This window comes from Mesoplodon bidens, assembly GCF_964165515.1.
Source record: "Mesoplodon bidens genome assembly, chromosome: 20".
NCBI classification, from domain to species: domain Eukaryota; kingdom Metazoa; phylum Chordata; class Mammalia; order Artiodactyla; family Ziphiidae; genus Mesoplodon; species Mesoplodon bidens.
In genome coordinates this window covers 7,385,022-7,410,704 of record NC_138181.1, presented here as the reverse complement: position 1 = coordinate 7,410,704, position 25,683 = coordinate 7,385,022, and the positions used below count along the sequence as shown (strand labels likewise).

The 25,683-nt window shown below is 43.3% G+C and overlaps 1 protein-coding gene across 7 annotated transcripts in view; it reads left to right on the top strand.

Annotated features, from left to right (window-relative positions):
* The window catches only part of PSD3 (pleckstrin and Sec7 domain containing 3), a 559,242-nt gene that overhangs the window by 67,399 nt on the left and 466,160 nt on the right, over positions 1–25,683 (top strand). For 2 of the 7 annotated variants that reach the window (XM_081221106.1, XM_081221105.1), the window contains exon 1: positions 3,144–3,288. The exons of the other annotated variants lie outside the window; for them this stretch is intronic. In XM_081221106.1, the coding sequence (XP_081077232.1) occupies positions 3,261–3,288 (28 nt within the window). In that variant the 5' untranslated portion in view covers positions 3,144–3,260. Of the gene's footprint in view, positions 1–3,143; positions 3,289–25,683 lie in introns of those variants that run through there. 7 annotated transcript variants of the gene reach the window in all.

Here is a 25,683-nt window from a genome sequence, read left to right as displayed (position 1 = left end):
AATCAAAATACAGACAATAACCAGTGTTGGTTAGGATGTGGAGAAATTGGAACCCTCATACATTGCTGATGGGAATACGAGATGGTGCAGCCACTGCGAGGCACAGTTTGGCAATAAAATTAAACAGAGTTACATATGACCCATGAATTCTACTCAAGAGAAACGAGAATGTAACATCCACACAAAAACGTGCACAGGAGTGTTTATAGCAGGAGTATCCATAAAAGCCAAAAAGTAGAAACAACACAAATGTTCATCAGCTGATGAATGGGTAGTAGAATATTATTTGGCAACAAAAGGAATGAAGTTCTGATATATGCTGGTCCCGGATGAGCACCGAAAACATTAGGCTAAGTGAAAGAAATCAGTCACAAAAAGACCACATAGTGTATGATTTAATTTATATGAAAAGTCCAGAATAGGCAAGTCCGTAGAGACAGAAAGTAGATGAGTGGTTGTTTGGGGCTGAGGGGGTTAGAGAGAAAAGAGCAGTGACTGCTAAGAATATAGTGTTTCTTTTTGGCGTGACAATATTTTTATAAAATGCACAACTCTGTGAATATACTAAAACCCATTGAATTGTACAGTTTAGATGGGTGAGTTGTGCGGTGTATGAGTTATATCTCAATAAAGCTGTTAAAAAAAGTCATTCCAAAGAGGTGATCAAAAGTATGAAGCTGAAACACATGGGGGAAAAGTACTGTAAAGGTATTTTAGGAAGTTAATTAATAAAAATATGTGATTTTTCTGGATTTGGCGGTGTGCGCATAACTTGTCAACTTTTAGAAATTCGTATTAAAGCTTTTTTCCATTCTAAATAAATATTCACTCTTGTACAAAAACAAAACAAAACAAAAAAAAACCAAAAAAAATTCCACAATCTGGTTCTTCAAACTGGCCTTCAGAAATAGTGGGGATTAACTGTATGCATGAATCATGCATGAGAGGATTTCCATTTCCTTTTCATTTCTTCTTTTGACTGCTGGTACCTAATGTCTTGCCCAAGTTTTCTCTTTCCACAACACAACACGGGGTTCACGGGCAGAGTTCGGGGAGGGATATAGCATTGGATAAATACAGACCAGCCCATACCTCTTTCGGAGTGGTTGCTCCTCCCTGGCCGGTGTGCCTCCTTCCTGCATTTACAAGGTGGATGTCTGTGTATTCTGACACCGAACTTGAGCACAACTGTGATCTTTTGAGCTGGGTGCCTGGGATCTCTGCAGGCTAGAGTAGCAGAAATGCGAATTCATACTCTATTTCCAGTATTTCAAGAAACCTAACAAAATATTTATCCACAAAATACATGCTGGCAACATGCGATGTCAACCTTTATTAGATTTGCTTTGGGCTTTATCAAATCAGAAGTGGCAGCGCTGGCTAATTTATGCCGATCAGAGTCTCCAACAATTATGCCTTTGATTATTTAAGGAGGGAAGAATGAATGATTATTTAATAGGTGTGACCAGCTTTGTAAGTAAAATCTTAAAACATGTTGTTGAATTCAGGAGAAAAAAATAAAAACTTTGCTTTGTGATGAAAATGTTTCTGTTGCCTAACTTTTGAAATGCCTCTTTATTGAACATTTACTATGGGCCAGGAACCTTACATAACTTGTCATGCTAATAACAGTTCTTCAAGCTCTCATTATCCTCTTTCAGTAATTGAGGAAACAGAGCCTCAGATTATAGATGTCCATTACCACGTCCCCGTAACTAGTAAGCTCATGCAAATCCCCGTCTACTCTGCCTGTTCTATGAAGTTTTATGTCTGGGCATCGTTCGTATGGGTTTAGATTCAGCTCAAAATCCTGACCTTCTTCCATGTATGAGCTGTTGGTTGATTTTCTAGGTAAAGGCCACCAGGCCAGCAGTCAAGCCCTAGGTAGCAACAGCATTTCCTACTTGGTTTTACTCCTGATTCTTTGCCAACAAAGTCATCAGATCTCCCAGTTCAAGGAAGGTAGGAGTTTATTGAGAATAGGCACACAGGGACTGTCTTCTTCGCGTCATTCTGTTAAGAGGGGAGGATCCATAAAAGAGAAATATGCCCAAGTAACTGGGGTGCTTTAGAACCCACACATCTGACCAAACTTCTGCTCTGGCCGGGGAGCATGGACTACGACCATTTACAGAAGCTGGACTGGATCTGCATAAGTGCATCCACCCCCTCATTCTGCTTCCTCTGGTGGGCAAAGCAGGAGACTCAGGGGCCTCCTGCACCCTGACCGGGTGGGCTGGCTCCTCGGGCCACCAAGGAGCCTGACCCTCCATCCCCGACTCAACGCTTGGCCATTGTTAGCCATTTCCCTTTATTTGGGCATCTTCCACCGGTCACAGAAGCCAGACTCTAAGGCTGCAACACCCTCATACCATCGCACCGTGCAGCCGGCCACGCGGGGCTCCGCTCCAGGTGCTGAGCGCGCTCTCCGAGGGTAAAGGACCTCTGGGGGCGGGGGGGTCTTAGGTCTCCCCCTCCCTCGGCCAGAGGAGGGCGCCTTCCCAGCCCCAGTCTCTGCCGCACAAGCTCGAGGCGAAGAGGAAAAAGGCACTTCGGTTGGAAAAATGCAGTTTACGCCGGGATCCCCCGGCACGCGCATTCGGAGCCGGGACCGCGGTGGCCGCGAGCGCGGGATCTGCCTCGAGGGACTTGGACTTGGAAAGGGTCGGCAGGTCGCCGGCGAGCAAACCCCTACACGGACGCCAGAGGCCCCCCGCCCGGATGCCGCGACCCAATGGGACGCGTGGGCGTGTCGGGCGCTAGTCCCGGGAGCACGCGAGACGCCGCTCCCCTCGCGGCGCTTCCTGACAGGAAACTCCGTCGGAAGCGCGGCTCACTTTCCTCAGGGAGACGAACGAAGCAACAGGCAGGCTTCCGCTGGAGACCGGCGAGCGCGAGCTCGGCGCGGGGTCCGCCCCTCCCCCTTTCTTCCCCCTCCCCCTCGTCTCTCCCCTCCCTTCCTCTGGGGCACCGCCCACCTCCCCGCTCCTGCCCGCCCCCTACCTCCCCGGCTGCCCCGCCCCCTTCCCGCTCCCCCGCGGGGCCCGCCCCCATCTCCCGCGCCCCTCCCACCCTTTGCCCCGCCGCCCTCCCCCTCTCTTTCTCCTCCCTCAAACTCGCCCCTCGGGCCCCGCGCCCGCCCCCGTCGTCCCTGGGCCGCGGCCCGGCCGCAGCCTCCGCCAGGGAGCGCGCCCGCCGCCCGCCGGTGTCCCGGGAGCCCGACAAAGAGCGCGCCTGAGGCTCCAGCTACTCGGCGGGCGATGGGAGATGGAAGGAAGCGACGCTGCGGTGAGGCTCGACCCGGCGGGCGGACGGGCGGGCGGGCGGCCGTCGGGGCGGCGGTGCTTTGTGGCTGCTCGGTCCCGGGGTCCCGGACCGTTGGACGTCGGGTTCGGGAACTGCTTCCTTTCTGCCCTCTCTTTGTGCGGGTGAGGAGGTGGAAGGCTCGCTCTGTGGGGTGGCGGTTCTGGGGGTTCACCCCGACCCCCGCTTTCCAGCCACGAGGCCGGGACGGCGGGGGAGGCGGGAGGGGGCCCGGCGGCCGAGTGCGCGGCGCTCTGGTTTCTGTCAGGAGAACAGGGAAGCCCCGCGCAGCGAGCGGGCGCGCGGCCGGCGGCGGGGATTCCGCACCTTGAAAGACGTTGCAGCCCTTCGGTGGTACTTGCATTTAACTTTGTCCGCGGGTGTCTGCTGCGAGTTTCTGGCAGGCGATGTTGTGAGATGTTAAAAAAAAAAAAAGCAGGCACCACTTGGAGGACGTGGGTTTAAAATGCTGTCGGTTGCCTGGATGACAAACGTGTAGTGTTACCGCTCCCCTCAGAGGACGCGACGCACGCGACGACGTCATTGTCCACAGACACTGGGGTCCCGGGTTTCCACCCCGGAATAGCTCTTAAGTGGGTCCAGGTGCTGGTGTAGGGAAGACGAGGTCTGGAAAATTCCGCTCACTGGGATTCTGGGAGCAAATGCTTGCAATTCATGAGCCATAGTTGAGTATCTGCAGAGGATTTTGCGGAGCCCCGTAGCCAGGTGAGTGCGACAGGCTTGCTGCTGTCAAGGAGCTTGCCTTCTAGGAGGGGCGGCTTGGGCAGAGCTGTGAAGGAGGAACCCAGAGGAGGGCGGGGTTCTGGCGAGCGAGGGCCTGGACGGCCTCTGCGGGCAGGTTGGGGTGGACCTTGAAGGGGAGGGTTGGGGCGGCCGTCGCGTCGGGGGGGAAAGGATGCTCCCCGCTGGAGGAGAGCGAATGCACTTTCTAGTTTCTTCCAAGGCAGGCTTTACCGTCCTTCCTTAGAGTATTTGCAGATCAAGGGATATTCTTTTAAAAAGTCGTTAAATTCCTCTTCACCGCTTAAAAATAAGTGCGGCATGCTAAACAAAACCAGCAAAACAAAGCAAAATAAAAGAACACCCTCCCAAACAATTTTTTAGTGGCTCGATGCATGTCCTTCTACAACTCTATATCCTCTCACAAGTCGTATGGCAGCTCTATGGGTTTGTCTTGTCTGATATTTCATTAATACACACTTTTTGTGCTAACAGGAGCAGACTGGGTACCATGGAAAGTGCTTAGACACCTGGCTTGTAGGTTATATCACTGACTGGGTGAGGTTTTGCCACTGTCTTGGTCACATCCTTTAGCCCCTGGAGCTGAAATTTCCTCCTCTGTAGGATAAGGGGGTTGGGTGGATAGGTGCTCCGTTGGAGCCTTCCAATCCCAGCATTTTATGGTTTCATGCCTAAACGTGTACATGCATTCCTTATTCAGTGATGTACTCTCAGCTTCACCTTCTGAATCGCTCTCAGTTTATATGTTCTGTGAACGGATCAACACATCCTGGCCATTGAGTGGGGGAGAGTGATGGAAGCTGCAAAGTTAAAATAACCTTATTTTAAGGTGAAATTCCACAGTTGAATTTTATTTTTTAAAATGCAAGTGTGGGCTTCCCTGGTGGCGCAGTGGTTGAGAGTCCGCCTGCCGATGCAGGGGACGCGGGTTCATGCCCCGGTCTGGGAGGATCCCACATGCCGCAGAGTGGCCGGGCCCGTGAGCCATGGCCGCTGAGCCTGCATGTCCGGAGTCTGTGCTCTGCAACGGGAGAGGCCACAACAGTGAGAAGCCCACATACCGCAAAAAAAAAAAAAAAATGCAAGTGTAAGAAGCTTGATTTGCCAATCTGAATGAGTGTTGGCTTTACAAAAGGTTTTGTTGACACTGTTCATTTCATTTGTGACCAAAGATAATAGGTGCTTTACTATGTACGTTGTGTTAAGAGCTTCAATTTTGCTCTTAATTAACTACTGGCACTTAAAAAAGTGAGATATCTCGGAAATCCTTTTAGGCTAGTAAATCTTGGGAATTTGGAAATAAAAATAATATGGGCCTCCCTGGTGGCGCAGTGGTTGAGAGTCCGCCTGCCGATGTAGGGGATACGGGTTCGTGCCCTGGTCCGGGAGGATCCCATATGTCGCGGAGCGGCTGGGCCCGTGAGCCATAGCTGCTGAGCCTGTGCATCCGGAGCCTGTGCTCCGCAACGGGAGAGGCCACAACAGTGAGAGGCCCACCTACTGCAAAAAAAAAAAAAAAAAAAAGACGGCAAATAGTTCCCTGAAAAAGGGAAATTCAGCGATACTTTCCATCCGTGATTCTGTTCACTTTCTAAAACCTTGGTATTTGTTTGCTGACCCTGGTGGAAAATATGAGTGGGATTTAGCCTGGCATTTTTCTAAAACAACATGTCCAAGGCATTACTCCTTTTAGAGGTGATTTTTCTTCTTTAGAAATTCTGGAGTCATCTGTCATCATTCATAAACTAAGACACCAGTGTGGTAATGGATTAGGCCCAGTCTTGGTTAAGAAGTGCTGAGGCAAAAAACGTGTGAATGTTAAAATGTGTATGTGCTTTGGCCTCCGGACTGGTTTGTTTGAGGTTTACCTGAGGTAATGTTGTCATTTGCCAATTATGAAAAGAGCATTTCTTTGAGTTTGGGTTGGATTAAGAAGTAAGTAATGGATGATGATCCTTCTCAATTTTTAGAAACGAATTCAGACACGATTGAGGTTTAGGCAGCCTGTGAGAAATAATCTGGTGATCAGTAGGTGACCAAAGCCCCCTTACCTGAGCACGTGGCTCAGGCTTACAGACACCTTGGGGTCCAGGCTCACCTCCAGTCACTGCTGCTTTGATAGTCCTCAACATTTAGGACTCTCCCCATGCAGTGGTGGCCAGGTGCAGAGGTCCTTGGCTTCCCTTTGCTAAGAGTGGAGACATTTCCACCTAGAGTACTGCTTCTCAGCTCTTCCTAAGTTCTTTCACAGTTAAATCAGCTGAACCTTAGTTTAGGGTAGCGCACCATCCAGGTGAAATTCCCCAGAGCATTTGTTCATAGTGTCCATGTCTGGACAGCTTTCGTTTGTGGTATTGTTTGCAGCTTCAGAGATGTGCTGGAAAGAATTTTAGCAGTGGCATTATTTTTTGAGAGGGTGTCCCTTTGTACCTTTCCTGTGTTTCTTTTTTCTTTTTTTTTTTCAAAATTGGAGTACAGTTGCTTTACACCTTTACACTGCTGTGCCCAGAAGGTCAACAAACTGGGGCCCTGTTGGTGCTGAGCGGGCATGATTTTGTTGACACTCCAGGGCACAGAGGTGGCGAGGCGTTTTCTCTTTCGGGCACGCCTGTGGTGTGAGGGAGTCACCAGCTTCTCTCCCCATCCTCCGTGTAAGCGCCAGGCCCTGGCCACAGCTGACCACTCATTTCTCCGGGCCTGTTTAACTGTGAACACCCATCTAGTTTGAAATTCCCTTTTCGCTGGTCACAGGCCAGTGAGATGAATCAGAATAACTTGTACATGTCGATGGACATTTTTGGAAGTTTATCCTTGGGGTTAGGGTAAGAGGGAAAATGAACATTTTGACCTGAGCCTGAGGCTCTTTTCTTACCTAGTAGCTCTGTGTGGGTTGTGTGAGAAGCAGCATTTTCCTTTAAGTCTCGAATTATGGCCTAACTTTTGGAAAGTGCTTATTTCATGTGATATTTTCAAGCATGATGCATTGTTACAGTCACAGCTAATACTTACTGAGATCTTATTGTGTGTTTTCACACAGGTTACCTCTAGTCCCCATGACAGCCCCATGTGGTCAGTACTGCCGTTATCTCCAGTCTGAAGTCTGGAGAGGTTAAGTAACACAGCTAATAAGGGGCAGAGTTGAGATTTAAACTTGGCGGTCCAGTGGTCTTAACCACCATTCTGCTTCTATGTACTCGAAGTTAGCATTGTGTTGGGGCTTCCCTGGTGGTGCAGTGGTTGAGAGTCCGCCTGCCAATGCAGGGGACACGGGTTTGATCCCTGGCCCGGGAAGATCCCACGTGCTGTGGAGCAACTAAGCCCGTGTGCCACAACTACTGAGCCTGCGTGCCACAACTACTGAAGCCTGCACACCTAGAGCCCGTGCTTCACAACAAGAGAAGCCACCGCAATGAGAAGCCCGCGCACTGCAACAAAGAGTAGCCCCCGCTCGCCGCAACTAGAGAAAGCCCGCACGCAGCAACGAAGACCCAGCCCAGCCAACAAACAAACAAACAAACAAACAAATACTTTTATTTAAAAAAAACATTTAGAGGCACTAAGGTCATATTTCTGAGTGTCAAGCCTCACAGCCTGTAAATACTGAAACTACTGTATTTAAGAACCCTTTCATGGAATACTTTCATAGACTCAATGAGTTACCTCCAAATCAGTGTTGTTCAATAGAGCTTTCTGCTGTGATGGAAATAGTTTATATCTGTGCTGTCTAATATGGCAGTCAGTAGCTGCATGTAGCCACTGAGAGCATTTGAAGTATGGCTAGTGAGATTTAGGAACTGAATTTTAAATTTTATTTAATTTCAGTGAACTTAAGTAGCCTCATATGGCTAATGGCTAATATATCGGGGCAGCACAGCTCAAGACCAGAAATGCTCTACTAGATGGCATTGGGCATTGTCCTGGGCAGTCAGTTCCCACTTGACCGTCTGGTTGCTTATGGTATGTTTACTGACTGGGCTTTGCTAAGTTTTTAGTTTTGTATGTGTTTACCTCATCATGTCTGATAAGTACAAAAGCAGTGAGAGTATATGGGGGCATGGGATTTTAATGGAAATGAAAGTGGAGATAGAATCATTGAAAGTGACGAGAAGAAGAAAAATGTATTCAAGAGTAAGAACTATACTAAAAAAAAAAGAACAAATTGTGTAACAGGTAGTGTGCAGTTGACAGTACTCAGCAAGATGGAGGAAAAGCTTTTGATGAAATAGAAAAATGAGTGTCTGGCTGAGATCCACTATTATATTAATTCAAGAGCTGGCTGTGAGTTGTTTGAGAACTTACAGAGATGGTGGGAGCACTGCCGTTGACTTTTTTTGTTGTTGCAAGCTGTGGATAGTTCAGTAGCTCCCAACCCCCTTTGAATCTGCATAGCATCACAGTCCGGGTGGGTAGTCCTGGATATTCAAGTGGCTAAGGTCTTTCCTGGGACCCCTCAAAGCTGTCTTGGAGGCCCAATAGATTTTCAGAGTAGATGAAGCTGAGTAGGGAAGATTTCTGTATTGCATGAATTTTGGCAAGGAGCGTGCCTAGTTTTAAAACTACATGTTAGTAGAGGTGCTTCAGACCACAGAATGGAGAAAAAAATCTCTCTTTATCCCCAAATACTTTTCAGTCTGAGAGGTAGACAGCCACATTTGTGGACGCCAGGGTTTCACCAGGGTTTCTCCTGGGTCAGGCGTGTAGGAATAGCCTTGAGTGTAACAGCATGTGTGAAATCATGAGAGAATTCTCATGGTTAGGCTTCTGTTGGAATACATGACTATTTTGAGTTTTCTAATTTGTGGTGAAAACACAATGATATCAAGGCATAACACTGCAAAAATGTGGGGATAGGAAGAGGAGAAAGAATAACATGTATTCTATATTTACTTTGTGCCAGGCACTGTGTGAAGCAGTGTGTGTATGTGTGTGTGTGTGTATGTGTGTACGTGAATTTACATATTCTTTTTTAAATAAATTTATTTAATTTACTTATTTATTTTTGGCTGTGTTGGGTCTTCGTTGGTGTGCCGTGAGCTTTCTCTAGTTGCGGCGAGTGGGGGCTACTCTTCATTGTGGTGTGCGGGCTTCTCACTGCGGTGGCTTCTCTTGTTGCACAGCAAGGGCTCTAGGCGCACGGGCTTCAGTAGTTGTGGCGTGCAGGCTCAGTAGTTGTGGCCCGAGGGCTCTAGAGCGCAGTCTCAGTAGTTGTGGTGCACGGGCTTAGTTGCTCCGCGGCATGTGGGATCTTCCCAGACCGGGGCACGAACCTGTGTCCCCTGCATTGGCAGGCGGACTCTCAACCACTGCACCACTAGGGAAGCCCCGAGGTTCTTTTTCTTAAACAAAGCTTGGGTGGGCATAGCACACTTATAGGTCCTCACATATTTGCTGAAGTCAGTCACCACAATAATTTGTAAAATAATTTGTATAATGAATATCATTCTTTCGGGGTTTCTGGTTGGAAAAAAGGATGGATTTAACTTTTGCCTAAGTTACTTAAGATAAAAGCAAAGCTCTGAGGATTTGAGACCTTTATGTGTATTGAAAGGAAATTTTCCAAGTCGTTTATTTGGTGTCTTTTATGTACAGAAAACGCTGCTTTCCTCTTGGATTAGAGAACTGCTTGAAAGGAAAAGGACACCCTGCCTAGAAGACCCCTCTTGTAGGTCCTGTAATTTTATGATCTGAATAGAAGTTCCCAAACTCATTTATCACAAGAATCACCTGGTTTTAGATTTCTAGGGCTGCCTGAAGGTCTGGTTCAGTAGTTCTGAGGCGGCACTTTTCATAATCACCCCACATGATTAAGATCAGGAACACTTGAGAAACTCTGATCTAAACTGGTGATAATCATGACCTTTTAGTGGTTGCCCCTAGAACTTAATTAGACTCTTTTAGTGGGTGTGGTCTCCGGGTGGCAAACATCCCTCCCTGAGGGTGATTACAGAGAGCTGATCCAGCCAGTCTGGCTACTTTGCTTAGGGAGCTACGGATCTTGATCCAACGCAACCCACATTCTCTTCCCCTCCCCTCATATAGTAGAGGTGGTTCCACTATAAAAATTTAAACCAGGTTCACAAACATTTCAAGTCATAAGGTTGCCACTACCCTCTTGAAAGTATTCCTCCCTCCCCTTTCTTCCCCTTTAAGATGTGTCCCTGTTTTCTTACCGTTGCTGAATCCCTGGCGGCCTTCCATAGCCACACAGATCTCTGTGAGACCCAGTGGTGAGAAGAGGTCATGGAAAGGAAAACAGGTTGAATTTTACATAATCCTTACTTACACTTTGCTTGTTTTGGGTGGGTAGTCAGGGTCTCCTAAAGGATTTGATAAATGTGAGGTTGGGCCAGCTTCATTTAACAGGGGATGGGGAGACTCCTGTGCCTGGGTCACCAAGTGAGAGGCAGTGCAGTATATGGTTAGAATGTGGCCTTAGAAATGCTTGAGAGGGGCTTAGTGCCTGCAGTAAAACAGTAAGTGGACAGTAAATGTGACCTGGATGGTCGGTTATACTTATCTGGGTAGGAGGTGGAATTATTTCCATTCTTAAAATCACACAAATGTTAACTAGTAAAACTGGTTTTTCTTGTTCCCTATATTGTGATTGCCTGTAGATACTCAGTGTGGCAGCCAAGAGGAAAATTCTGGCACTTTGAATGGTGCTTTGGCACATAGTGGTCACTCAATGAGTTAAACACCACAGGCTATTGAATCGCTAAGCCCAGGAACCCTTCCGAGCATGTGTGGACAGAAAAGGTGCTCTGATGCTGACCCTGGTCTGGTGGTGGAGTAGAATTTCCAGAGTCAGCAGCGTTTCTGGCCTGATCATTTTTTGCGGTTGCTTTGGTGTGTGGTCTTCTTGCACCTCCTGCTTTGGGGAAGTGGAATTTTCCCCATTTTGCACACGTTCGTGGGCTGCATTTAATGCTCCAGGTGTGTGACTTTCATTACAGCCTTCTTGCAAATGACAACCTAGGGCATAAAGGTAAGAGTCATGTGTTAACTGTGAACTTCCTCACATACGTCTTTCCCTTCTGGCAGAGGCATTTAATAGAAGTAGATTAAAGGTGTGGGCTGTGTTTGCATGGTGTGATATAACGGTCTCAGAGACCTGATTCATTCATTCTTTTGATTTTATCACTTTTTAAAAATTCTTGATTCATTTCTTCCTACTTTCCTTGTGTGGCTTATATGTCAGTCGATTGTCTCTTGTATTGATAGGTTTTATCTGGGGAAAAAATCTAATTAAATATAGTGTAATATTCTAAAGCTGGAGCTTTAAGTAAAGATATATTTACTTAAAAATACTTATATACTTTAAATTTTATTTTATTTGTATATAAAGATATTTATATATTTAAAAGAACTTGATAGCTTCAGAATAATTAAGGTCAATATTTTCGAAGCACCACTAAAATAAATATATCTGATTATTTAATGAGAAATTTTTTTTTTTTTTTTTTCTTTTGCGGCACGCGGGCCTCTCACTGTTGTGGCCTCTCCCGTTGCGGAGCACAGGCTCCGGACGCGCAGGCTCAGTGGCCATGGCTCACGGGCCCAGCCGCTCCGCGGCATGTGGGATCTTCCCGGACCGGGGCACGAACCCGTGTCCCCTGCATCGGCAGGCGGACTCTCAACCACTGCACCACCAGGGAATCCCAAGAAAATGTTTTAATTTATAATATCATTATATACCAAAAAGTTCACAGGGGAGTTAAAAGGATAATGGTAATTTCTTGGTGTATGTAGGGATAATTGCATTATGAATCTTCATATATGACAAATATTTTATAAATTTTCTTTTGCCTCCATTTAGTAAAAACAATTTAAAAATAAACCACTGTTGGTAGAATTCTGTTATGGTCATTTAACGGCTTATTTCTAAAGCACTCCATTTAGCTTTCATGGAAACAACTCTTTCTTGTTATACACATATATAATCGCTCTACATAATATTTAATTAAATTACCATAATATTGGCATAAATCAGTTTGGGAGCAAACACAATTGATTCTGGTAACCATCAGCTCAGTGATAGGAGCAGAATTTCAGAGCCTTGATTACTAGCTGTGAGCACCAGGTTATAATGGGCTTCAACTCGGATGTTTCACGGGGTGCCTGATTATCCTGGAGCTGGCTAACTGCCGGCTGGTGAGAACTTCTGCTGTGTATGTAACTTTAGAAACAAGAGCAGACCTGATAGACTATGTGAGTATTGATAAGGTAGAGAAATTGGGACACTTTCCATTTTGTTGTAGAATCACTTTTAGCTTTTATATGCCTCATATCACTTCCATTTGTGTACACAGTTACTAAACTCCTAAATAATTTATTTCTGCATCTAAATGTTTTTGAAATTAGTTGGCTTTCCTTTTACCTGGAAGATACTTATAAGTTCTTTTAAACTGTGGTTTATAAAAATATGACCCACCCATTTCTTTCTGTTAACTGAATGCACTGCTAATAACAAAATAACTTTTTTTCTGTCTCATACCGTTCACTGGTTACACCCAGATTTTATACAGCGTTAAAACATTAAGTGCTTTGTTCTTTGTGTCATAATTTCTCTAACATTTGAAGAAATTAAAGTCCATTATATTGGCCTGGAGACTTTCACCTGCTTCAGGAAGGGTGTACCTATTGAGACCCATCTTTTCATTGTGCTCTGGTGAAGTAAGATCTAGGGTTTTGAGAAATCCTACTACCCTTGGAGTGTTTTAGAGTATCTCTCAGTTTAGAGAATTATTTCTTTACAGTTATTTGGGTTTTGTATGAGATTAATTTAATTATCAAGTTGGAGCACCTTTGTTTTTTCTACAGTATCTGTATATGTATATGCATACAAAGTGCCATATTAAGATACAACCCTTTTATAAGGCTTCAAGATATACTATCATAGGTCACATGCAGCTCTGTATTACTGTCATCTTTCATTCATTCATATATTCATTAAACAAATATTTATTGAGTGCCTCCTAAGTACCAGGCATTATTTTAGGTACTGGGGATACTGTGGTCAACAAAATAGACCCCAAAATTCTTACTCTTGCAAGGTGAGAGTGTGTGTGTGTGTGTGTGTGTGCGCGCGTGCGCGCGCGCTCCTGTATATGTGTGTATAGTACTTTGGAGAAAAATAAAGCAAGGGGGGGAGGTTAGGAATTGGGAGGGAGTTGAAATTTTAACTAGGATGGTCAAGGATGGCCCCCCACGGTGGTGACTTGTAATGAAAGGCCTGAAGGTGAAGGGAGTCACGTGACTGTCTTGGAAGAGGGGCCGGCAAATGCTAGGCTTGAGGCCGAGGCACGCTTCCCGCCTTCTGGGACCTGCAAGACTGGTGTGGCTGGCGTAGAGCAGGCAGGGAGGAGAGCAGACACCAACTCCTGTGAGGCCACTGGTCCCATAGGCTGTTGCAAGGCCTTTGGCTTGTACTCGAGTGCGCAGAGAAGCTGGTGGAGAGTTCCACAAAAAGATTTGACATGATCTGGCTTATGTTTTAAGAGGACGCATTGCTGCTGTGTCTCATGAGACTAGACCTAACTGGAGAAGGGCAGAGTCAGGGAAAGCAGTTAGGAAGCGATTATAGTAATCTAGGTGAGCGATTGTGATGGCTTGGACCAGGGGGGTCTGTTTTGAAGATAGAGTGCAAACGATTTCATGATTGACTGGTTGTGAGATGTGAGTGAGAGAAGTCAGTGGTGAACTGCAAGGTTTTGACCTCTGCAGCTTGAAGGGGGTCGGGAGAAGCTGATTTGGAGGGAAGGATCAGGAGCTCAGTTTTGGAGATTCCCAGTGGGCAGTGGATATGCTAGTTTGGATTTCAGAGGAGAGGTCTGGGCTAGAGATAAACATTTGGGAGCTGTCAGAATGTAGAGACTGGAGAAATCCACAAGGGAGTGAGTGTAGATAGAAAAGAGGTTCAGGGCCAAGAACCTGGGCTGCTTCTGCACTGAGATTGGGGAGATGAGATGGAACCAGTAAAGGAGAATGAGAAGAAGCTGCTGATGAGGTAGGAAAACGAGGAGAGTGCCATGCCTTGGGAGCCAAGTAAGTGAAGACACTGTTTCAAGGAGGATGAGTCAGATACTGAAGAGGGGAAGTACAGTGATGGTCAAGGTCGCGAATTGACTTAGGGATTTAGCAATGGGGAGGTCATTGGTGAGCTTGACAACAGCAATTGTGGTGGAGTAGTGGGGACCTACAATTGATGGTAAGGACAAGAGACAACAGGAGTAGGAAGTGGAAACATCGAACGTGGACAAATATTTCAAGGATTCTTGTTGTAAAGGGAAGGTGAATAAATACGGCTGAAGGGAAAAATGAGGTCAAGAAAGGTTTTGAAATGTGGAAAGTAGCAGCATGTTTGCTGATAGCAAAGACAGTGAAGAGGAAAAATGGAATGATCCTTCACGTAGCAGCGTAATTCCCTTTCAGAAGAACTTTGGTTTAGTTTAAAACAGCTAAAATCATGTAGCTTACTATTGTGAACACCGATTTTTGTTAATGTAGCCTATATTTTCAACGTACAAAATTCTTCCCATGTCTATCGAGGGAGGTCCAAGCTGGAGAGGACATATGTATACATACAGCTGATTCACTTCGTTGTACAGCAGAAACTAACACAACAATGTAAAGCCATTATACTCCAATAAAAAAAAATCGAACTTTCTCTTTTCTCTGAGCCTTTAAATAAATGTGTTTTTTTGGATGGATCGTTTCTGTTCACCTTTTTCAACGTAAGGGAGTCCCTGGTTCTGCACCAGTATGCACGGGCCTGAAGTATACTCTGTCCATACGCTTCAGTAACTGCTGACTTTTTTTTTTTTCAGACTTCGTTTTTTTTTAAGAGCAGTTTTAGATTCGCAGCAAAACTGAGAGGAAGGTACAGAGATTTCCCATGTGCTTCCAGCCCCCACAAGTGCGTAGCCTCCCCATTACCAACATCCCCATCATATGGTACACTTGTTGCAATTGATGAACCCACATTGACACATCATGATCACCCAAAGTCCACAGTTTCCATTAGGGTTCACTCTTGGTGTTGCGCATTCTTGGGTTTGGACAATGTATCCTGACGTGTATCCTTCGTAATAGTAGAATATGTTCACGGCCCTAAAAAGCCCTCTTCTCTGCCTATTCATCCCTCCCCTCTACCCCAGCCTCTGGCAACCACTGATCTGTTTACCATCACCATGGTTTTGTCTTTTCCAGAATGTCATACAGTTGGAATCATGCAGTGTATAGCCTGTTTCAGATTGGTTTCTTTCACTTAGTAATATACACTTAAGGCTCCTCCATGTCTTTTCATGGTTTGTTCGCTCTTTTCTTTTTAGTGCTGAATAATATGCCATTATCTTATGTACCAGAATATATTTATCCATTCACCCAGGACAGTATGGTTGCTTCCAGGTTTTGACATTCATGAACAAAGATACTATAAACATCCATGTGTAGGTTTTTGTGTGGACATAACTGCTTGGACAAATAACCAAGGAGTATTGTATGGATTGCTGGATTGTATGGTTAGAGAATGTTTAGATTTGTAAGAAACTGCCAAACTGTCTTCCAAAGTAGCTGTACCGTTTTGCATTTCCATCCGCAATGAATGAGAGTTTTTGTTGCTCCATAGCCTCATCAGCATTTGGTGTTGTCAGTGTTCAGGATTTTGATCATCCAGATGACTGTGTAGTGGTATCTCACTGTTTTATTGATCTTATCTCTGGCACAGATTTACCACAATCCTTTAAGCAGGTATGGAATCCTCTGGGTTTAACAAGAATATATTTAGTCAACAAAATAGTCATTGCATGCATTATACATAAATGGTCCTGTGTTTACAGATAACAGCCACAGGGCAACGGATGGCTGATAAAAAACAGGAAGAATTTAAAGATACAGATGTCTCTGGCTCTTGTGTGGATTAGTAGTGGCTTCTGTGCTTGCTGTGCAGATCATCTTGGGACACTGTCAAAATGCAGATTTTGACACTTTAGGTTTGGGGTGGGGCCTGGGATCCTGCATTTCTAATAAACTCCCAGGTGATGCCAGTGATGCTGGGGCACCTCATTTTGAGTAGAAAGATACCAGAGGTACTACTTCTGAGCTTAAGTTTTTTCCTTAAGGTTTTGCTTTTGTTCTCTTCCTACTTTCTCTTACTTCCATACTGGGTCCTCTTTAGTGGGAATTCTCAGAACATACAGCATTTCAGTATTTTCTGCCTTCTAGCTTTGCATTTTTATTGATCTCTGCAAAAAGGCTACTGGCTTCTGGGTGTTTGTTTAGTAAGTAGGTAGTAATGAGGCAAGTGTCATTTGTATTATCTGTGGAAGGCCAGACTCGAAGGCTCATGTAAATCCCCAGGCCCTTTTTCTCCTGGGCATCTGAACATACGCTTATGTGCTTTGAAGACCCAGAGGCAGGGTCCAGCACTGGGGCCAAATTGCCAGTTCAGGTGTGTGTTCAAGCGTGGTCAGCTGTCTGATGCACTGGACACTTCTGTGCTAAGTCTAGCTCTCCTGATGGAGGTTAGTTGCTGAGCTGTGTTACAGAAGTAAATTCTGTTAGCTTGTGGAAAGTAGAGGAAATCTCTTAAATTCAGCACATGCTGATAAAAAGCTTCTCAGATGGCTCTAGAATTGAAGAGTCACTCATCAAAGGTCTATTTTGGGGGGAGTGGGGAAGAGTTTGAAATTAATTATATGTAAACTGAAAATTTACTTAAGTTCTATGTTTTGCTTCTGCTGTGATTTAGATCATATATCTTGTCCTGAATTTAATTTTCATGAGGCATATTCTTTAGGATCATCTATGTCAGTGCTGTCCAATAGAAATATGATGTGTTATATATATAATTTAAAATTTTCTAGTAGTCATCTTAAAAAGTAAAAAGAAACTGGTGAAACTAATGTAGGTAAAATATATTTAACCCATTGTATCTGAAATGCTATCATTTAGGTATAAAAAGTATTAATGAGATAATCTGTTTTCTTCTCACCCTAAGTGCTAGCGAGGTGACATATATTTTTTATTCACAGCACTTCTGCCATATTTCAGGTACCAAACGGCTCCATGTGGTGCCGTATTGGACAGTGCTGATCTATATGCAGAGCAGTTGCAGGTGTAATAAATACAGTTTTGTTTGTACCTTTATTTCATCATTCTCTGTGAATCTCAACATACTGTTTGCTACAGTGATAGTGTTTATGGCTAGCTAAATATTACAATTGGGATGGAATTTGTTGTATTCCTTAAAAAAATCTACCCTAAAATGAATAGATGAAGGTATGGAAAATAGAAAATTATAAATATGCAAAAAAATGCTAAGCTGCCAACTGACTTCAGCAATGGCTAACAGAGGTGAGGGTCTGTATAAATTAAAAATGGCCGAGAGTTTCAGATAATAAGTTTTAGCAAAATTATTTAGGATAATTTGCTTCTTCAGATGATTTCTGAGAAGTAGTTACAACAGCAACATCAGTAAGAGTTTTGAAAGGTGAGAAGCACCATTCTGAACACACTTCATGTCCGTTTTCATTTGATTCCCACAAATTCCTATAAGGTAGGTAGGTACTGTGATGACTTGCATTTTGCAGATGGAGAACCTGAGACCAGAAAGGTGTAGTAATTTGCCCCAGGTCACCAAGTGGGTAGACTGTGGATCTAGGATTTGAACTCTAGACATTCTGATCCCAGAGCTTACTTTTTTCGAGTCTGTGCCAGATGGCCTCCTCAGCATGTCCCAGTGATGCCTTGTTAAATTGTGTGATTCAGGGGTAAAGAGTGGGGATTGCTTGATTTATGAAATCGCTGTGTTCTGAAAACTTGAGTATAAATTAACTCTTTAAATAAATCTTTTGCCATTAATTTGTCTTAATTTCAGGATTGCTTTATCTTGACTTCTGACTGATCTTCAATTTAAGTTGGGCCTCAGCACTTAATTTCTCTGCCCAACCCTGACTTGGGGAAGTTACAAGGTTTATAAGGGAAACCTTCCTTGTAGTAGAGGACTAGAGCTTACAGCTTGATTGGGAGGAGGCAGCTCTAATACTAGTAAAAGATTATTATAACTCCGTGTTAAGTGCAGTCACAGCAGCAGTCATTTATTGAGTGATTACTGTATGCCAAGCATTGTGCTAAGACTTTATACTCATTATCTATTTTAATCATTAAAATGATGCTGTAGGGCTGGTTTTACCTTCCGGTAGATAAGTGCCAAAAACAGTGCATTGTATCTGAAACAGACTCCATGTAATCAATTCTGGGTGTCACCTTTCAAGAGAGACATTAGCAATGAAAGGACAGCTAGGTATGTGAGTGGTGGGTGAGTGGTCAGAAAATCATGTGATATTAGGAGAGGTTGTAGAAACTGTAATCTTTAGCTTAAGGAAGGAAGACTTAGTGGCAGAATAGTTGTTTTTAAGTATTTGGAACAAGGACTGTGGTCTAAAGAGAAACCTGACTACAGAAAAGGAATATGTACACTTACTCCATCTTTCTCCAAAGAATTATGAGAGAAGTTTACAGAAAAGCAGATTTTTACTTCGAAATAATAAAGAACTTTTTCACAGAGCTGTTTGAAAAACTAAACCACTTTCTGTTTACATGTGTTTGGACAGAGAATAGGTCCCTACCTGGATATTTAGATTAAATGCTTGCATTTGGAAGATTCGGATTATAGGAATTGGCTCTTGGGTGAGTTGTCCAGTTGGTCAAATTAAAGACCTTTTAAGTTCTTTCCAGTCCTGGTGGTTTGTGATTTTGTTATAAATTGTGTTCTAAAATCAGATTTTTTTGTAATGCAAATAATTACTACCTCAGTTTTGGAAATTAGGTTGGAGATTGTGATTTAATAATAGAATGTCAGAGCAAAGAAGGACCTTAGAAATCTTGTGGTCTAACCTCATTTTGCAAATGAGGAAACTGAGAAAGTTAGAGGAAGAAAAAGACCCAGTTGGACAAGTATTCAGCTCGTATTGACTTCAGCTGCACTGCTTTTTTTTCTCACTACAATTATTATTGTATAGGTGGGACAGAGTAAATCACCTATAGCACATTTTTAAAGGTCCTTTTTAATCTTCTCTAGAGCTAACAGAATGAAGCAGCCTTAAGTTCATTTTGTTCTATTTGGGGCACACTTGAGTCCTTTTTTTGTTACCTCATCTGAACTTGAAGCTCAGTGATTTTCCTAAAGAAGCTTTCTGTTTCTTCAACTTATTTAATGCCACAGTGTTTTATTTCACTGAAAACATAAGCATCTTCACATTGAAGGCAGAAAGAAAGCATACAGTGGCTCTGATAATTTATCGTTCTTTGAACAAATATTTATTGAGGGCTTCCTGTGTGCCACATGCTTTTCCAAACACAGTTGTGGGGTTTTACTCTGAGTTGGGAAGCCATTAGATAGTCTAGAACAGAGGATGAGGGGATGTGCTTTTTTTTTTTTAAAAGTATCACTAACAATCTAAAAGGATTCTCTGGGAGTTTCAGCCAGCTGTAGTCTGCTTTGATTTAGTAAAACACCTTTTGTCCAGTTGGCACATGGAATTACTGCAGTTAGAGCTTTGATCCTTATTAGTTACATAAGCAAGTTATTCTACCATTTACTGATTTGAAAAACATTATAACTTCATGATGGAATCTGACAGACCTGCGTTTGAATCCCACCTTTCAATGGTGATCTGATTCTGAGCAAATGTATTAATTGTGAGCTTCAGTTTTGTCATTGGTGAAATGGGGTTAAAGCCGTTTCATGGGGCTTTTTTGATGATTAAATGATTAAAAGGAGAACATGCTTATGAAAGTGCTCAGCTTAGTGCCTGGAATGTTGTAAACATTCAATAAAAGCACAGCAATTACTATGATAATTTAGAAAAGGGAATTTTAAGAATGGGTAAAAGTTATTTTAAAGATAGATTTAGGGTGCTAACTCTGCCTTTATGTTTAGTTTAGACTAAATGTATTAAATACCTTTGTCTAAAAGTCCTAACATTGAAACAGTACTTAAAATAATACCTCTGTCTTAGCACTATTTCTTTTACATGTGTATGAATTAATTCTTTTAAATGTCATTAGCTGTTTTTGTGGTGTTACAATTTGGCACATTCTAGAACTCTCTTCCCATTCCACAGGCATTATCAGTTTTGGACAATTCTGGAAATTTGGCTGTTGATTAAAGCAGGCAGAGAAGGTCCTGCCTGTGGGTCACAGTTGACCTCTAGCCAAAGGACACTCAGGAAAGTGGTTCACTGTGAAGCCTCCCTGGGTTTTAAGGGTGCGTGTGCGTGCATGCGTGTGTGTGTGTGTGTACCCTCTGTTATGCAGGATCTTTGTCCTCCCAGAGTGTAAACACAGCACCTTATAATTCTATGGACAAGTTTACCTCTGATGTTTTTTGTTTACATATGTTTTACACCTGGAAATTCAGTCTGACTTTTACTTCAGTGTTGTATCTAATAGCAGTGTCTGGTTAAAAGCATTACAAATTTGATTTGCCAGTCTGCAAGTGATATTAGGAGAGAGTCCTATGTGTATTTGGATTGGACCTCTGTAAAACTTGTCTTTATGTTGCCCTACTTTTTTTGGGTGATGGCCTGCTCATTTCTGCATCTCATTTTCCTGGGTCTTTAGGTGTCACCTAGCTGACTTGAGAAATACATCTGGGTTATTGGGAGAGGGATAGAGGACCATGTGGACATTCTAACTGTCTTTGGAGGCAATATTTTGTCTCCCTCTCCTCTTAATTATTTGACAGCACTTTGGCAAAAATAAGGCCACTGTCTTAATGTAGTATTTCAGCATTATTTTCAGTTGGCCCATGAGTGAGTGTGATCATTACGAGAATTCTAGATCATGGAAAAGGTGGGTACATGGCAGGCCTCTGGTGAAGATGTGGGCATGTGCAGCTTTTTTTCTTGGATTGTGTAATTAACTGTTAAAATTCCATTTTAAAATATAAAATTTGAAATTTGAAATGTTTTTCTGATTATGAAAAAAGGCCTGGTAATTGTAAACAGGTTGGGATATACAGAAATATTTAAAGAAGAAAACAAAAATCAACTATAATTCCTCTACTTAGAGATAAAACACTCTTAACCTTTTTTGAGGCATTTTTATTTCTTATTCTGAGCGTGTGTTTGTGTTCATACAGTATATATGGTTTTACATGTTTTGCTTTGCTTAATATTGTATTACGGACATTTCCCCATGTTATTAAAACTATTTGCAAATATACTTTTTTAAATGGCCACCTACTATTTAGTGTTAGGGCCCTTCTATAACTTATTAAACCAGTTCTCTATTGTTGGATACCTAGGATGTTTCCAGGATCTCATTGTGATTTTATTTCTACATTGAATATACACACACATACTTTACATATAAGCTTTTGTCTGTATTTCTGATTATTGCCATAGAATATTTTCCTATAAGAGGAGTTTGAGAGTTACAGGTGTGAACTTTTTAAGTCCTCCACATCTATATTTCTTTCTGGAAAGGTGGCACCATTTACATTTATATTTTACTCACCATACTATAGAGTCAGAAAGAAACTTTTGTGATTTTTGAGTGATACAGGTTAGGGCTGGCTTTGTCGTAGCCATTATCAAAGTTCACACCTTTAAAAGGAGGTTGTGGAACCACAGAGCTGAAATCTTTAGATCTACATCTGGTACAGATTAGTCCTACTTTGATATTTTACAGATGAGGAAACTGAGAACTACAACAGTTATTTAATTGATTTACCCAAGTTCATGTGGTTGGTAATTGGCTGAGCCAGCATTAGAGACTTTGACTCCTTGTCCTGCATCTTTTCTTTTTCAGCTAGATCCTGATGCACCAGAGATAGTTGTCCCCCAGGACTGAATTAGAGGGAAATAGAGCCTGTCACCAAACATTTTTTTGCCATGACATAGCCTCTGCTAGGTGTATAGAACCATTCATTACCCATCATCTGGCCCAGGACATGCCTCTTCCCTATATCTCCCCCAGAATCTCGGCTTAATTTTGATAAGCCTGGCTTGACTTATGTGTCTGTCCCTGTGGCCAGTGTCTTGGCTCGGCCTGAGTCACATGCCCAGATGCATGGCCCTGGGTGAAGATGAGGGGAAGATGCCAATTTAAGCCTAACACATGGAGTGAGACTAGAGGAGAGATTATTTAAAGAAGAAAAGAGGTATTCTGTTATAAGAAGAAAGAGTGCTGGGCAGGCAGAAACAACAGCTGTCCGTGGCTGATGAAATGGGTCTGGCCAGAGGAAGCATATGCCTCATAGAGGGATAACAGTGCAGAAGGCAGGGGCAGGCAACAGCTTAGCACAGGAGGAACTAAAGAAGGCCTGGAGCCTGGCCAAGTGAGGAGGTGCTGGGAGGGGGAGATGGGGAGGGAGGGAAGGGAATTGGAAAGGTAAGCTGAAGACAGACTGGGCAGTGAAGTAGGATGCTTGGATTTTGTCCTCTGAAAATGGGAATTCAAGTCGTTGAAGGGGTTTAAGCAGTTTAGCTTTTAAAAAAGATCACGCTCCATTCCTTTCTCCTAGGCAGAAAGGAGGAGGGAGAGCATTAGGAGGCTTTGTAGGAGAGAGATGAAGATTTCTTGGATGGGAATACAAGCAGGTGGAAAGATAAGTGAGCCACAGTTTGTGTAGATCAACAGAACCTGTTGAGTGATGGGTTGTAAGGAGAGGAGGAATGACAGCTTTCCAGCTTGATTAGCCCAGTGGATGGAGCTGCCATTGTTGAGATTCAGCTCTTTTATATCAATGGAATTATTCAGTGTTATATTTTGTGTCTAGATTCTGTGCTCACAAATGGAGGTTGATGTGAGCCATTGCATAATAGCGACACCACGGCTATTACCCTGGATAGATATTCTGCCAGTCATTGAGCCCTTCTGTTGAGGGCCATTTGAGTGGTTTCCACTTCAGCTAGCAGGGCTAGTGGTGCGACCACACTTACGTATATGGTGCACATAGATGTGCATTTCAGTAGGTATATGTATCAGGCCATAGAGTGTATGTCCTGGGTTGAACAGTGTCCCCCCCAAATTCATGTCCACCGGGAACCCCTGAATGTGACTTTATTTGGAAAAAGGACCTTTGTGAGTGTGACTAGTTAAGATGAGGTCACAGTGGAGTAGCGAGCCCTAATCCAGTGACTGGTGTCCTTATAAGAAGAGAAAAAGAGACACACAGACACAGAGAGGAGAAGGCCGTATTTCACTGGATACTGCTTTGTGTTACTCGGTTCTTCCCACCCAGACTGTAAACTTCTTGAGAACAAGGGTTAGACATGTCTTGTTTTTCTTCGTTGATTCTAGCACAGTGCTGAGGTGTATAATAGGCACTTGGTTGATCATAGATCACGGGAGCTGATCCTAAACCCCACTCTCAGGGTGGACCTTGAGCGGAGGCTTAAGGGAATGAGAACAAATCCCATTTATTAGGATATTTTTTGTTGATGGTTCTTAAACTTGTTTAAAATGGTATAAATTATGTGGGAAGAGGTGCATGAACTGCATTTCTTAGAAAATAAAGAAATCTGCCCTAGATAATCTTCTGATAGTGCTTTAACATTTTCTAATCCCTGGTATCCTCATTAAATCGTCTGCCCTATTTTTGTGCTTCCAGGTAATTTTTTTCTGCCTAAAATTAGTGTTTCTTTTTTCTTTGGTGTTATTCCACATAGTGAAAAGTAAAACAAAACATCAGATAACTAGCCATGTCATCTCTGGGTGATCTCTGCCCCTTTGATGCTGCTTTGATTCTCTCAGTTCCTTGGTCTCTTTTTTTTTCTCCTTTACTAAAAAAGCTCATCCTGAAGTGCCTGTGAAAAGAGGTCAAGACTGGAAGAAATCATTCCAGTGGTCCAGCTCCCTGAGGTTACAGGGCAGACAAAACCTCTTCACAGAATGTGCTCCTGGCCTGGAAGCCCAGTGCTTCGCTAGGCTCAGGAGATGCTCAGCGATGCTGGTTTCTCAAACTTAGCCACTGCTGTGGTTTGCTTGGCCCAGACTGGCACGTGGTTCTGCAGGCCAGATGGTGGGCTGCAGCCCAGCAGGTACCAACCACCTGGGGCAGCCATGTGCTTCTTGTTCTGTCATTTCTCCATTTACTACAGATTTTAAAAACGATGATTAGGAGAGTCTCAGAAACCGAAGTTATTTTCCGTACTCTTATTTGTATACTTCTGAAGGACTGTTAGAACTTTTAGTTCTGTTCCTTAAGTTTCTAAGGAAAAAAGTCCCCAAACGTTGGGGTCACTTTTACACCTCCAGATCAGTCCTTGCTTTTTACATGTGGTCGTGTCATTAAATGTTCCTGTGGAAGCATTGTTTAAGGAAATAGAGATGTGGAGGGGCTTGGCATATGGGGGTTGGGGGAACATTTTTAACTTGGGTAATTAGGCGGCTACAACCATGTGGAACAGAAGTGGTGATTAGACTAATTAGTTAAGCCATTTTGTAAGTGCCCTGTCGACCCAGGGGTAATGGCCTAGAAATGCTGCCTTTCCTGATTTATTTGATTGATGGAAAGCAGGTTTTACACTTGGGAATTTTCTTGTTTTTAAAATTAGAGATCTTTTTGCCTGGTTTTCATCTGTTTCAATTTTGTTTATCTGGTAACAGAGAGGCAGGCGTATCTTGGGAGTTTTGGGACAGGGCTTCTCTGCTTTTTGTTTTCCTCTCCTTCACACACTCTTCTAGTGGAGCAGATTTAACCGAGCACCTTTAGTCAAGTGTATTTATCTAACATTCCTTGTTGCCTACTGTGTGTCAGGCACTGTTCCATGCAAAAGGTACAGGATAACTAGCAGTTAAAAGAGTTTGTTTTATTCAATGTTACTTCCCCAGCTGCTTGGTGCATGGTAGGTACTACGTAAATAATTTTTGAAAGAATGAGGGGGTTAAAGGGTTGGCCCTTGTTTTGTGTTTTGTGTGTATGCTCAGATTTAGCTCATGCAGTTGTAGCTCGTTTTGCAAAACAGATTTTTTTTTTAAAAAAGAAAACAAATTTCTGTGCACTTAATCTCATTTCCCTGTAGTTTTAAAATTTAAGCTAAATCTCTTCAAGGAATTTGCTTCTAAAAATAATAAATAAGAACAGGAATACTGTAGACCCTTAAACATAAAAATATGAAGTGAAAAACGTTTTGCCAGATTTTAATATGGTGCAATACTTTTTGCACATGTTGTGTTGTTTGATCTTGCCGTCATCTCTGAGGTAGGCAGGGCGAGCATTACCATCCCTGCCATAGCACTCGTGTGGTGGGCGTGTTGTGTGGGTTAGAAGAGTTAGCTGGCTTCCTCAAGTGTCCGCAGCCAGAACATGACAGAGACAGTACAGCCCCTCCTCTTCTCACTCCTGGCCCATGTTACTCTTCCCTTCAAGGGACAGCCTCTTGTGTACCAGCTCCCAGACGGCTGGACCAGCCCCACTGGGGTTAACGAACCCTTTAAGGGCGGGCATTCAGCAATAAGTAGTGTCTGACTCTTCAAAAACAGCGTTAGTTATATATATACTATATGTATATTTGCATATTGTATATAGTGTATATACACACACACGCTAATCAGATAAACAGAATATTTAAAGATGCTTGTGAGACTTTTTACAACATTGAACATTTT